Genomic DNA, 14,133 nt, shown 5'->3' with positions numbered 1-14,133 from the left:
CCCTGTCTCAGTGCTGAAGGAATACTATCTTGAAGTTTGGAAATACTGTGAGAGGCATTCTGAAAACAGATTTTCCTTTTGAGCAGAGTCAGGGGCAAAAGAGAGAAGGTGAGAGTATTAAATACGTATATATATATATATATATATATATATATATATATATATATTTTTTTTTTGATAGGCAGAGTTAGACAGTGAGAGAGAGAGAGACAGAGAGAAAGGTCTTCCTTTTCCGTTGGTTCACCTCCCAAATGGCTGCTACGGCCGGCGTGCTGCACCGATCCGAAGCCAGGAGCCAGGTGCTTCCTCCTGGTCTCCCATGCGGTGCAGGGCCCATGCACTTGGACCATCCTCCACTGCCTTCCCGGGCCACAGCAGAGAGCTGGCCTGGAAGAGGAGCAACCGGAACAGAATCCGGCACCCCAACCAGAACTAGAACCCAGGGTGCTGGCACCACAGGCGGAGGATTAGCCAAGTGAGCCGTGGCGTCAGCCTAAATACATAATTTAAGGCACAGTTTCAGGCCTTTGACCTTTTTTTTTTTTTTTTAAGATTTATTTATTTACTTAAAAGTCAGAGTTACACAGAGAGAGGAGAGGCAGAGAGAGAGGTCTTCCATCCACTGGTTCACTCCCCAGATGGCCACAAGGGCCAGAGCTGCACCAATCCAAAGCCAAGAGCCAGGAGTTTTTGGTCTCCCACATGGGGGCAGGAGCCCTAGGACTTGGATCATCTTCTACTGCTTTTCCAGGCCATAGCAGAGAGCTGTATTGGAATTGGAGCAACCAGGAATTGAACTGGCCCCCATACAGGATGCCAGCACTGCAGGTGGCAGCTTTACCTGCTACACCACAGTGCTGGCCCCTGGCCTATGACTCTTAACATCACTGACTTGCAAATAGGACCTGGAAGTATGTACTTAACTTAAGGTTTCCATATGTATGAATGAAAATTGTGATCCTGTTAAACAGACTCATGATGAAGAACAAAATTACTTTCTTCCAGGAGAAAATAAAAAGTCCAAAATTGATTATGGTGATATTACCTAGTGTTCAGATTCAATACTGTTGTTACTCATATGCTTATTGGCATGACTTAGTTAATATTTTGTCATCTGTGGTACTCTCAGACTACTAATGATAGAAAAACTAGCTTTAATAGTTAAATTTGGGGCTCACATTGTGGTATATCAGGTTAAGCCTCCTCCTGCAACACCAGGATTCCCTATGTGGTCAGATTCAAGACCTGGGTTTTCCATTTCCAATCTAGCTCCCTGCTAATGCACCTGGGAAAACAATGGAAAATGGCAAAGTCCTTGGGCCACAGAACTCATGTAAGAGACCAGGAAGATGCTCCAGGCTCCTGGCTTCAGGCTGACCCAGCCCTGGTCATTGGTGGCCATTTGGGGAGTAAACCTTTATTTCTGTTTCTCTCCTCTCTCTGTAATATTGCCTTTCTAATAAATAAAAAATAAATTTATTTAAAAAGTTAAATTTTCCTGTGTAAATAAGCTTGGGACGAAGTTGTAGAGAGACCTAGTGGCACAATCAGTTAAGCATCTGCTTACATGTTAGCATCTCATATTGAACTGCTAATCTGAGTTCCAACAGTTGTTGCTTCCAACCCAGCTTCCTGCTAATTTTCCTGGGAAGGCAGCAGAACACCCAAGTACTTAGTCTGTCTACCTATGTGGGAGACCAGGATGGAGTTCTAGGCTCCTGGCTTCCACCTGGTCCAGCACTTGCCATTGTATTCATTTTGGGAGTGAACCACTGGATAGAAGATTTCTCTCACTGTCTCTCCTTCTTCAGTCATTCTACCTCTCAAATAATTAGTAAATCTTTTTTTTTTTTTAATGGGAATCATGTTCTTTCTCTTTTGCCTTTGAGATAAATAAATAAATCTTTAAAGATGTAGAAAATGCAGAATGGGGCAAGTGCTATGGCGCAGCCGGTTAAGTCACCGTCTGCAGTCCTGGCATCCCATATGGACACTGGTTTGAGTCCCAACTGCTCTGCTTCTGATCCAGCTCCCTGGTAATATGTCTGGGAAAACAGCAGAAGATGGCCCAAGGCTTTGGGCCCCTGCACCCATATGGGAAACCCAGAAGAAGCTCCTGGCTCCTGAATTCAGCCTAGCCCAGCCCCAGCCATTGTGGCCATTTGGGGAGTGAACCAGAGGATAGAAGATCTCTCTCTCTCTGTCTCTGTCTCTCTCTCTCTCTCTCTCTGTAACTCTGATTTTCAAATAAATAATTAAGTCTTAAAGAAAATGCAGATCATTGGAAAGTTTATGTTTAAATTTTTAACTATGATTAAAATATTTTTAGGCTTCCTAGGGAAAATTTCATTATAATTACTTTATGTTGATGTATTTATTCATGTTTTCCCATTAGGAAAATTAGTTGTCTGCCATAACCTAATAACAGTTCGGTTTTTTTGGTTTATTTTTTAATATTTATTGGAGAGGCAGAGTTACAGACAAAGAAAAGGAAAGACAGAGAGAGAAGTCTTTCGTCTGCTGGTTCACTCCCCAAATGGCCACAATGGCTGGAACTGAGCCAATCAGGAGCCAGCAATTTCTTCCAGGTTCCCTACATGGGTGCAGGATCTCAAGCCCTTGGGCCATCATCCACTGCTTTCCCAAGCCATTAACAGGGAGCATCCAGGACTCAAGTTGGCACCCATATTCGATGCTGGCACTGCAGGTGGTGGCTTAACCACTATGCCACAGCACTGGCCCCGCAATTTTTTTTATAAAGATTATTTATTGGGACCGGCGCTGTGGCATAGTGGTTAAACCACCACCTGCAGTGCCAGCATCACATATGGGCACCAGTTTGAGTCTTGGCTGTTCCACTTCCAGTCCTGCACCCATGTGGGAGGCCCAGACAAAATTCCTGGCTCCTGACTTTGTCTTGGTCCAGCTCTGGCTGTTGCTGCCATTTGGTGAGTGAACCAGTGGATAGAAGAGATGGAGGACTCTCTTTTTGTGTAACTTGGCCTTTCAAATTAAAAAAAAAATCCTTTAAAAAAAAGATTATTTTTTGAAAGGCGGAGATAGTGGGTGGAGACAAAGAGACATATCTTCCATCAGCGGATTTACTCCCCAAATGGCTAGAACAGCCACAGTTGAGCCAGGCTGAAGCCAGGATCCAGGAAATCCATGCTGGTCTTCCATGTGCAAGGCAGGGCCCCAAGTACCTGGTCCATCTTTCACTGCCTTCCTAGGCACATTAGCAGGAAACTGGTTCAGAAGCAGAATACCTGGGACTCATGCAGCAGCTTAACCTGCTTTGCCAGAAAGCTGGCCCCCAGTCCCATTATTTCTAACATTGTTAATTTCATTCAAGAAGTAAAATTCCTTGTTTTTTACCTCAAAGATAATACATGCTTGTTGAAGAAAATACTCATAAATGTGAATATTCACATCACAATGTAATCTCTATATCGTTAATAGTAATCACATGCCATCTGAGTGTGTGCGTGAAAACCCAGAAAGTGTTTCTCAGCTGCCGTCTGGAAATTAATAATAGCAATAATCTCTTAATATTTTTCTATATGTAGTTAGAATCATGTATATAAGCAAAGTTACTTTTAAATAAATCATTCTTTTGTGACATTGTGAAGAATAGCCTAGGAAGGGGCAGTAAATTAAAACTAGAGCTAGACTGGGGGCCCAAGACCTAATATCTCCTGTGGGCTGTAGACCAGTTCTGATCTGTCACTGCCTCTCTTTTTCATGTGTAAAATGAAACATGATGGGGTGGGTGTTGTGTCACAGTGGGTTAAGCTGCTGCTTGGACCTCTGTATTTCATGTTGGAATGCTGGTTCCAGTCCCAACTCTTCTGCTTCCAATCCAGCTTTCTGCTAACGCTTCCTTGGTGGCAGCAGATGATGGCTCAAGTGCTCGGGTCCCTGCCCCTATTTTGGCAAACCAGGATTGAGTTCCTGGCTCCTGGCTTCAGCCTGACTCAGCCCTGGTTGTTGGACCATTTGGGAAGTGAATCAGCAGATGGAAGATAACTCCCCACCTGCACCCCTTTCTAATAGATGTAAATAAATGAGCATTAAAATATGTGAAACACACACATATATGTGAAAAATCTCTGTCATTGTCTAAATGGCCACAACAACCAGGCCAGGCCATGCTGAAGCCAGGAGCCTGGAATTCCACCCTTGTTTCCCATTTGAGTGGTAGTGCCCCAAGCACTTGAGCCAACATCTGCTGCCTCTTAGGATGCGTTAGTAGAAGCTAGATTGGAAGTAGAGGAACCAAGACTTGAACCAGGCACTCCCATATGGGATGCAGCAGCTTAACATGCTGTGCCACAATGCCTGCCCTATGTGAAAGTAATTGAAGACCTTCCAAACTCCTTTATTAAAAGATTTAGTAGGCCATTGAATTATGGTTTAAAGATGTCATATGTTGGTTGCATATTGCAGAGTAAGTCCAGTTATACATGAAAGCCCAGACTTGAAACCATTGCTTGATACCAAAGTGTCTTCTCCCCTTTCTCCTATCCAGGTTATTGAAGTGGTGATACGCTCAGAGGAAGGGCTCTCGAGAGACATGGTAAAACACCTGAACAGCATTGAAGAACAGATTTTGGAGAGTTTAGCATGGAGTCACAGTTCTGTGCTGTGGGAAGCTCTCCAGGCTTCTGCAAACAAAGTTCCTACCTGTGAAGAAGTGAGTCGGGACAAGGCTGTTAATCTCACCATTTATTCACATAATGGCTCTATCAGGATGTAACCTGCATACTGTACAATCTACTTTCTATCTCTATAGATTTGCCTGTACTGGACAGTTCATGTAAACGGAACTGTGTATATGGTCCTTCATGACTGGCTTCTTTCACTTAGCATAATGTTTTGTTTTTAAATATTTATTTTATTTAAGACACTAATAGTGCTCCCAACTGCTGGTTCATTCCTTAAATGCCTACAATGGCCAGGACTAGACCAGGCCAAAGTTGGGAACTTGGAATTCAATCCAGATTCCTCGGATGAATGGCAGGGACCTAGATCCTTGAGCCATCACACTGGGTACACATTAACAAAAGCCAGAATTGGGGAGCCAGGGCTCGAACTCAGGTGCTCTAATATGGGTTGCTAACAAGTTAACCAGCATCCACCCATGTGGTTTGGCCCAACCTAGCCTTGACTGTTGTGGGCATTTAGGAAATAAACAGTGGATGGGAGATTCCTCTCCCTTTATATGTGTGTATCTCTCTCTCATGCTCTCTTCCTCTCCTTCCCTTCCTCTCAAAACTAAAGAAAGAAAAAAAATTGAATTCTTTAAATTCACAATACAGAAATGCTATCTAATGCTACTATTTTTGATTCCCTTTTACATCATTGGGACTTCAGAATTTGTGTCTACAATAATAAATTTTTATGAAATTACTCATCCAAATCTAAGGCACTTAAGTGCAATTTAATTCATTTGCATGAGTTGTAACGACTTGTTAACATGAGTTTCTAGGACTTAACCTTTGCATTATGTCTAATACTTTCATTGAGGTAGTTTTGAGAGTGATCATCTAAAACAAGATTTGTGCTTCAGTACAAAATGTGGATGTATGAATAATAAAAGCTTAAAAGTAAAAATTAACCAGCATCTTTTTTTTAAAGATTTATTTGTTTATTTGCTAGTCAGAGTTAGATAGACGGGGGGGGGGGGGGTCTTTCATCCGCTGGTTCACTCCCCAGATGGCCGCATGGGCCAGAGCTGGGCCAATCCAAAGCCAGGAGACTGGAGTTTCTTTTGGGTCTCCCGCATGGATGCAGGGGCCCAAAGACCTGGGCCATCTTCCACTGCTGTCCCAGGCCATAGCAGAGAGCTTAACCAGCATCTGAATCACTAGGCCAAATGTCCACTGCAGCATAGTGCACGGCGATGCCATACTTCATTCATCCTTCGTCAGCAGATGGCATTCGAGGTAGTTTAGCCTCTGGCTATTATGAATGATGCTGTAATGAACATTCAGGCACAAGTTTTTTTTTTTTGTTTTTTTTTTTTAACTTTTATTTAATGAATATAGATTTCCAAAGTACAGCTATGGATTACAATGGCTTCCCCCACCCCCAACTTCCCTGCCACCTGCAACCCTCTCCTTTCCTGCTCCCTCTCCCCTTCTATTCACATCAAGATTCATTTTCAATGAAGATCAGTTTAGTATATATTAAATAAAGATTTCAACAGTTTGCACCCACATAGCAACACAAAGTGAAAAATACTGTTGGAGTACTAGTTATAGCGTTAAATCACAATGTACAGCACATTAAGGACAGAGATCCTACATGATATTTTTTAAAAATTGATTAATTTTCTATGCAATGTCCAATTTAAAACCAAGCTGATGAAATCTTTACTTAGTATATACTGAATCGATCTTCTGTATATAAAGATAATTGAAAATGAAAAAAAAAAACAACTTGGTTTTAAATTGGACAGGCACAAGTTTAAAACAGGGCATTTAAAACAAGTAAGTATATTTTCATTTTCCTTGGGTATGTATCAGAGTATAGTTGCTGAGTAACATGGTATATCTTTAACCTTTTGAAGAGCTATCAAGCTATTTTCTAAAGTGACTATCATTTATTCCCCTCATTAGTGTTTAAAGATTCCAGCATGTCTACATCCTTGCCCATATTGTTACTGTCTGTCTTTCTGATTGTAGCCATCTTTGTAGGTATGAAGTGCTAAGTCACTTTGGCTTTGGATTGCATTTTCCTAATAACTAATATTGTTGAAATCTTTTCATGTTATTAACCATTTGCCTGTGTTTTTGGAGAAATGCTTTATTCAGATCCTTTGCCTATTTTTAATTTATTTAAATATTGAGTTATAGAAGTAATTGATATATTCTAGATACAGTTTCCATATCAGATACTTGGAAAACTTTTCTCTGATTCTCTAGGTTGAATTTCACTTTCTTTTTTATTTGAGAGGTAGAGTTACAGAGAGAGGGAGGGGGGAGAAACGTCTTCCATCCACTGGTTTACTCTCCAAATGGCTGCAATGGCCGGAGCTGAACCAGTCCTAATCCAGGAGCCTGGTCTCCCATGCTGGTGCAGGCGACCAAGGACTTGGGCCATCTTCTTCTGCTTTCCCAGGCCATAAGCAAAGAGCTGGATCAGGGGAGGAACAGCAGGGACACAAACTAGCATCTATATGGGATGCCAGTGTCCCAGGCAGAGGCTTAGCCTACTATGCCACAGAGGTGGCCCCTGAATTTCACTTTCTTAATGATGTGTTTTATCACATAAAATTTGTACTTCTGGTGCAGGCATTTGGCACAGTGGCTAGGCTGCTTATCAGCACTCCTGCATCTCATGGTAAGAGTACCTGGGTTTGAGTTGCAGCTCAACTTCCCATTTTAGATTACTACAAATAAGCATCTTTGGAGGCAGCAGATGACGGCTCAAGTACTTGGGTTCCTGCCACCAATGTGGAAAACCCAGACTGAGTTCTGGGCTCCTGGCTTTCACTTGGCCCAGCCTCGGCTGTTGTGGGCATTTAAAAAAAAATTATTTATTTATTTAATATTTATTTGAAAGGCAGAATTACAGAGAGAGCTAGAGACAGAGAGAGAGGTCTTCCATCTGGTTCACTTCCCAAATGGCCACAATGGCTAGAGCTGAGCTGATCTAAAGCCAGAGCCTGGAGCTTTTACCGGGTCTCCCACTTGGGTGCAGGGGCCCAGGAACTTGGGCGATCCTCCACTGCTTTCCTAGGCTCATTAGCAGGGAGCTGATTTGGAAGTGGAGTAGCTGGGACTTGAAATAGCTCCCATATGGGATGCCAGTGCTTTAGGCTGGGGCTTTTAACCTGCTGTACCATAGCGCTAACCCCTGTTGTGGGCATTTAAAACAACTGCTGTTGGCTGGCGCCACGGCTCAATAGGCTAATCCTCTGCCTGCGTCGCCAGCACCCTGGGTTCTAGTCCCGGTCGAGGCACTGGATTCTGTCCCAGTTGCTCCTCTTTCAGTCCAGCTCTCTGCTATGGCCCAGGAGTGCAGTTGAGGATGGCCCAAGTCCTTGGGCCCTGCACCCGCATGGGAGACCAGGAGAAGCACCTGGCTCCTGGCTTCGGATCAGCGCGATGCGCCGGCTGCAGCGGCCATTGGAGGGTGAACCAACGGCAAAAGGAAGACCTTTCTCTCTGTCTCTCTCTCTCACTATCCACTCTGCCTGTCAAAAAAAAAAAAAAAAAATCTCTGTGTATCTCTCTCACCCTTTATCTCTCTGTGTCTGTCTGCCTTTAAAATAATTAAATTAAAAATAAATAATTTTTTGAGTTTTTTTCTAATGTGGCCAGCGCTGTGGTGTAGCAGATTAAGCTACTGCCTGTGGCACTGGCATCCCAAATGGGTGCCAGTTTGAGTCCTGGCTGCTCCACTTCTGATCGAGCTCCCTTCTAATGCATCTGGGAAAGTAGCACAGGATGGCCCAAGTTCTTTGGACCCTGCACTCATGTGGGTGACCCAGAATAGCTCCTGGATCCTAGCTTTGGATCAGCCCAGCTCCACAATTTGTGACCATTTGGAGAGTGAACCAGCAGATGGAAGATTCTCTCTCTATCTCTTCCTCTCTCTAGCTCTGCCTTTCAAATAAATGAAGCTTAAAAAATTTTTTTTTGATGATGCCTAATTTATCTGCTTTATACTGCTTGTGCTTTATCTTTATCCTATCTTAACAAACCATTAATCGTATTATTATAAATATTCTAATCAACAGTTTTCATTAGTGGTATTTAGAATTTAAAAATGAAGTTTTTGGTACAGATGCTGTGGTGCACTGAGTTATGCCACCACTTGAAATGCCCACATTCCCTATCAGAGTGCTGATTCAAGTCCCGGGGCTTTGCTTCCAGTCCTCCTCCCTACTGATGCACCTGGGAAGAGAATGATGGCCCAAGTACTTGAGGCCCTGCCACCCATGTGGGAAACCCAGAGGGAGTTCTTGGCTTCTGGCTTCAGACTGGCCTAGCCCTGGTTGTTGGGGCCATATTGGGAGTAAACCAACACTCACACACACACGCACACACAAACACTCTCTCTCTCTCTCTCTCTCTCTCTCTCTCTCTCTCTCTTTTCATCTCTGTCACTCAGCCTTCAAAATAAATAAATCAGTCTTTAAAAAATATCAAGTTTTGGGCTTGCGCTGTGATGTAGTGGGTAAAGCTGCAACCTGCAGTACCAGCATACCATACAGACGCCAGTTCAAGTCTCAGCTGCTCCACTTCCAATCCAGCTCTCTGCTATGGCCTGGGAAAGCAGTAGAAGATCTCCCAAGTCCTTGGGCCCCTGTACCTGCGTGGGAGACCCAGAAGAAGCTCCTGGCTCCTGGCTTCAGATCGGCACAGCTCTGGCCATTGCGGCCATTTGGAGTGTGAACCAGCGGATGGAAGACCTCTTTCCCTCTCTCTGCCTCTGCCTTTCTCTAACTCTGTCCTTCAAATAAAATAAGTAAATCTTTTAAAAAGATACAAAAAGAGCCACAATTAAACATTTTATGCAATCAGTTACATACATGTTTTGTTAAGAAGAAGAAGAAAAGGGCAATATTGTAGAAAACGATAAGAAATTGTTTTCTAAGTTTTAATTGGTTTTTTATCGGAATTTTTAAAAAAAGGCTTTTGTTTTCTACAGGTTATATTCCCAAATAACTTTGAAACAGGAAATTGTGGCAATGTTCAGGGACATCTTCCCATGATACCAATGTCTCCTATAATGCATCCAAGAGTCAAGGAAGTTCGGACTGATAGTGGGAGTCTTCGAAGAGGTATGTTCAAAATTGTTAAGGTGAAAAACTAATTTTCAGAGAAAATTTCATGTCTTAGTAACATATTTTTTTCATTTTTATTTATTTGTATTTGAAAAGCAGAGAGACAGATAGATCTCCCGTCTGCTGGTTCACTCCCCATGTGCCTGCAACAGACCTGGCTAGGCCAGTCCAAATCTGGGAGCCAAGAACTCAGTCTACTTCTGTCATGTGGGTGGCAAGGAATCAACTCGTGAGCCATCAGCTATGTGCCTGTGGGTACACATTAGAAAGCTGCCTCTGCCTTCTGTAACTGCCCTTCAAATAATAAATAAATAAATCTTTAAAAAAAAAAACTGGATCAGAAGCAGAGTACTTGGGACTCAATCAGAAGCAGTGTCTTAACCCGCTGTGCCACAGTGCTAGTGCTAGTGTAATCAGTTTTAAATTCAGTTATTGTGAAAATGGTATTTTTGCCTTTTTTTTTTTTTTAAGATTCATTTATTTATGTGAAAGGCAGAGTTAAAGGAAGAGACAGAAGAGAGCTTCCATTTGCTGGTTTAGTCCCCAAATGGCCATCGTGAAGAGCTGGGCCAAGGCCAGAAGCCTGGAACTCCACCTAGATCTCCCAAGTCAGTGACAGGGTCTCAAGTACCTCTTCCTCTGCTTTCCTAGGCACATGAGCAAGGAGTTGGGTCAGAAGTAGAACAGCTGGGACTTGAACTGGTGCCCGTATCAGATGCCAGTTTTGTAGGCATTGGCTTAACCTGCTATACCACAAGGCTGGACTTAATGAACTCAACAACCTTTCTAAGTTAATACTTTTCCTGATTGACAAAGTTATGTTCTTCTTTTATTTACATATGTTTCTATAGAAAGGTAAATATTTTGAGAGCTGGATCGGAAGTAGCTAGGTCTCGAGCTGGCGCCCATGTGGGATGCCGACACTGCAGGTGGCAGCCCTACACCCTACACCACAGCACCGGCCCCAACAGGGGTAATTTTTTAAAATGTATTTATTGATTTATTTGAAAGGCAGGGAGACAGAAAGCTCCTTTCCACTGGTTGCCTCCCCAAATGCCCATAACTACTGAGGTTGAGCCAGGCCAGAGTCAAGAACCAGGAATACATCTAGTTCTCGCATGTAGGTGGCAGAAATCCAGTTACTTGAGCTATAACTGCTGCCTGTAAAGGCCTTCATTGTCAGGAAGCCGGAGTCAGGGACCAGAGCCTGAGATTAAACCCAGGTATTCTGATATGGAATGTGAGTATCCTAACAGCTAGACTCAGTCCCCATTCCTGCCAGAGGTAATTTTTATACCATTTAAGTATGTTTTGAAAATAGGTTAATAACAAATTGTCTAGTGAATATAAAATCAATAGTGAAATGCTTTCACTTTAAAAACATATTATTTATGTACCTGAGAGAAACAGTTGAGGGAAGTGGGAAGAATTGTGGGAAAAGATACAGGATTGTAAGGGGCTAGAGAACCTGTGAACCTTGTGGGAAAGGAGTGGAAAGCAGCAGGTCCTCAGACGGAGGGAGGAGAGGTGTCATCCATAACCTTTACTTTTGTTTTGATCAACACACAGTTGCCACCCCTCAGATTAAGGCAAGGTAATCAGAGTGCCACTTTATTCACACTTGTTCCTTCTGATAGACTTAGCGAAGATAGTTCTGTGTCCACTAAATCAGAAAGCCACAGCCATTGCCTAAAAGTGGTTAGAGTGCAGGGCTTCTTTTTTCTTTTCTTTTTTTTTTTTTAAGGTTTATTTATTATTTGAAAGGCAAAGTTTTACAGAGAGGCAGAGGCAGAGAGAGAGAGAGAGAAGTCTTCCATCCAATGGTTCACTCCCCAAATGGCCGCAATGGCTGGAGCTGGGCTGATCCAAAACCAGCAGCCAGGAGCTTCTGCCAGGTCTGCCATGCAGGTTCAGGTTCCCAAGCACCTGGCCATCTTCTGCTGCTTTCCCAGGCCATAGCAGAGAGCTGGATCGGAAGTGGAGCAGCCGGGACTCAAACTCATGCCCATATAGGATGCTGGCACTGCAGGTGGTGGCTTTACCTGTTACACCACAGCGCCAGGCCCAGAGTGCAGAGTTTCTGAAGGAGGCAAAACTGTGGCCCAAATCACTGAATTTTGAGCTTACTTCCTTGCTCAGGTGCTATTTAATATGTAATTGGGAGATAGAAGCTAATTAGACATCAATTTAGTTTTCATATCATTCTACTTCCCATCTTTTTTATTTTTCATACTTTGTTCTTTCAGTATAGGCAGAGGTTCAAGAACCAAGGAATATTAGACATAATTTTCATGTTTTATTGTCATGGCTTATTTCATGCCTCTATTTGATATGCCATGAGAACACAGGCCATATTATTCAATGCTAGGCCCCTAGCATTTAGCCTGTGAATGGGTATGCATGTGTATTTTAGAATGCATTCTGTTTTAAATTTACTTTTCTCTTTATTAGATATGCAACCATTGTCTCCGATTTCTGTCCACGAACGCTACAGTTCTCCTGCTGCAGGGAGTGCTAAGAGACGACTTTTTGGAGATGACTCCCCAAAGGAAATCCTTATGGACAAGATCCTAACAGAAGGAACCAAACTGAAAATTGCTCCTTCTTCAAGCATTACAGCTGAAAACATATCTATTTCCCCAGGACAGACTCTTCTGACAATGGCCACAGCCACAGGAACAGGCACAATAGCGCATAAAGTTACAATTCCAATGCATGGTAACATTTTAATGCATTTATTTCACATATTTTTGAATTTGGATAAATATTTCCCAGATGTCTTATTGGATTGGATCACGTGGTGTTATTTTTTCTTGAACCTATACTTTTTCTTGTTTTATTTTTTAAAATTAGAGCAGTTTTAGATTCACAGCAAAAGTTGAGAAGAGGATACAGAGATTTCTTATATACTCCTGTCACCTCTCCCCAGACATACACACAGCCCACTGCATCATCAATATCCCACATCAGAGTTGTACATTTGTTATAACTGATGAACCTATATTGATACCTCAGAGCCCAGTGCCCATAGTTTATGTTAGGGATCACTTTTTTTTTTAGATTTATGTATCTATTTATTTATTTATTTTAGAGGTAGAGTTACAGACAGAGACAGAGAAAAAGGTCTTCCGTTCACTGGTTCACTCCCTAAATGTCCGCAGCTGCTGGAGCTGGACCAATCTGAAGCCAAGAGCTTCTTTCGGGTCTCCCATGTGTGTTCAGGAGCCCAAGCACTTGGACCGTCTTCTACTGCTTTCCCAGGCTATAGCAGAGAGCTGGATCAGAAGAGGAGCACTTGGGACACAAACTGGTACCACAGATGGAGGCTTAACCCCCTATACCATAGCAGCATCACCAAGGATCACTTTTTCTGTTATACTTTTATAAATTGCACATTTTATGAATGTGTAATTATGTATTTCTACAATTATAGTATCATACAGAATAGTTTACTGCCCCAAAATCCTTCTTACTGTGCCTTTTGTTTTGAGCCTATTCTGTTTTGAGAATTTTTACATTTTGTAAATGTATAACCTTCTTTGGTAGGACTTATTTTCTCATCTGCGCTTTCCAAATGAGAGTGTTGAGCAAGAATTTTCTATTTTTAAAACAACATTGCCACGGCTCACTTGGCTAATCCTCCGCCTGCAGCGCCAGCACCCCGGGTTCTAGTCCCGGTTGGGGTGCCGGTTCTGTCCTGGTTGCTCCTCTTCCAGTCCAGCTCTCTGCTGTGGCCCGGGAGTGCAGTGGAGGATGGCCCAAGTGCTTGGGCCCTGCACCTGCACAGGTAACCAGGAGAAGCACCTGGCTCCTGGCTTCGGATCGTTGCAGTGCACTGGCCGTGGTGGCCATTTTTGGGGTGAACCAATGGAAAAAGGAAGACCTCTCTCTCTCTCTCTCTCTCTCACTAACTCTGCCTGTAAAAAAAAAAAAAATCCAACAAACGACATTTATTTATTTGAAAAGCAGAGTGACAGATTTTCCATCTGCTGGTTTGTTTCCCAAGGGTCCTTCACAGCCAAGGCTGGAACATCCTGAATGCAGAAACGCATAACTTCATTCCGGTCTCCCACAAGAGTAGCAGGGACCCAAGCACTTTGGCCATGATCTGCTGTCTTCCCAGGTACATTAACAGGAAGCTGGATCACAAGCAGAGTAGCCGTCAACCCAATCAGCCTTCCAGTATGGGATCACAAGCAGCTTAACCCACCAGAAACTAATGCCTACCCCAAGAATTTTGTGTTTTGATTAAAAATATTTTTATTGCTCAAAACAAAACAATTTGCTTTTTAAAAAATAAATTAAATTACAGGGCTAGGCTTTGTGGCACAGTGGGT

At 42.8% G+C, this 14,133-nt stretch overlaps 1 protein-coding gene across 5 annotated transcripts in view; it reads left to right on the top strand.

Annotated features, from left to right (window-relative positions):
• RBL1 (RB transcriptional corepressor like 1) overlaps positions 1-14,133 on the top strand; it is a 75,668-nt gene that overhangs the window by 29,536 nt on the left and 31,999 nt on the right. For all 5 annotated transcript variants that reach the window (XR_009867097.1, XM_062204169.1, XM_062204168.1 and 2 more), the window contains 3 exons: positions 4,529-4,693; positions 9,661-9,793; positions 12,248-12,514. Coding sequence is in view for 4 of the 5 variants with exons in the window: in XM_062204169.1 (XP_062060153.1) it covers positions 4,529-4,693; positions 9,661-9,793; positions 12,248-12,514 (565 nt within the window). In the remaining variant the exon portion in view is untranslated. The remainder of the gene's footprint in view (positions 1-4,528; positions 4,694-9,660; positions 9,794-12,247; positions 12,515-14,133) is intronic.

Source organism: Lepus europaeus, chromosome 10, assembly GCF_033115175.1.
Source record: "Lepus europaeus isolate LE1 chromosome 10, mLepTim1.pri, whole genome shotgun sequence".
Classification (NCBI taxonomy): Eukaryota; Metazoa; Chordata; class Mammalia; order Lagomorpha; family Leporidae; genus Lepus; species Lepus europaeus.
This window is presented reverse-complemented; position numbering and strand designations above follow the sequence as displayed.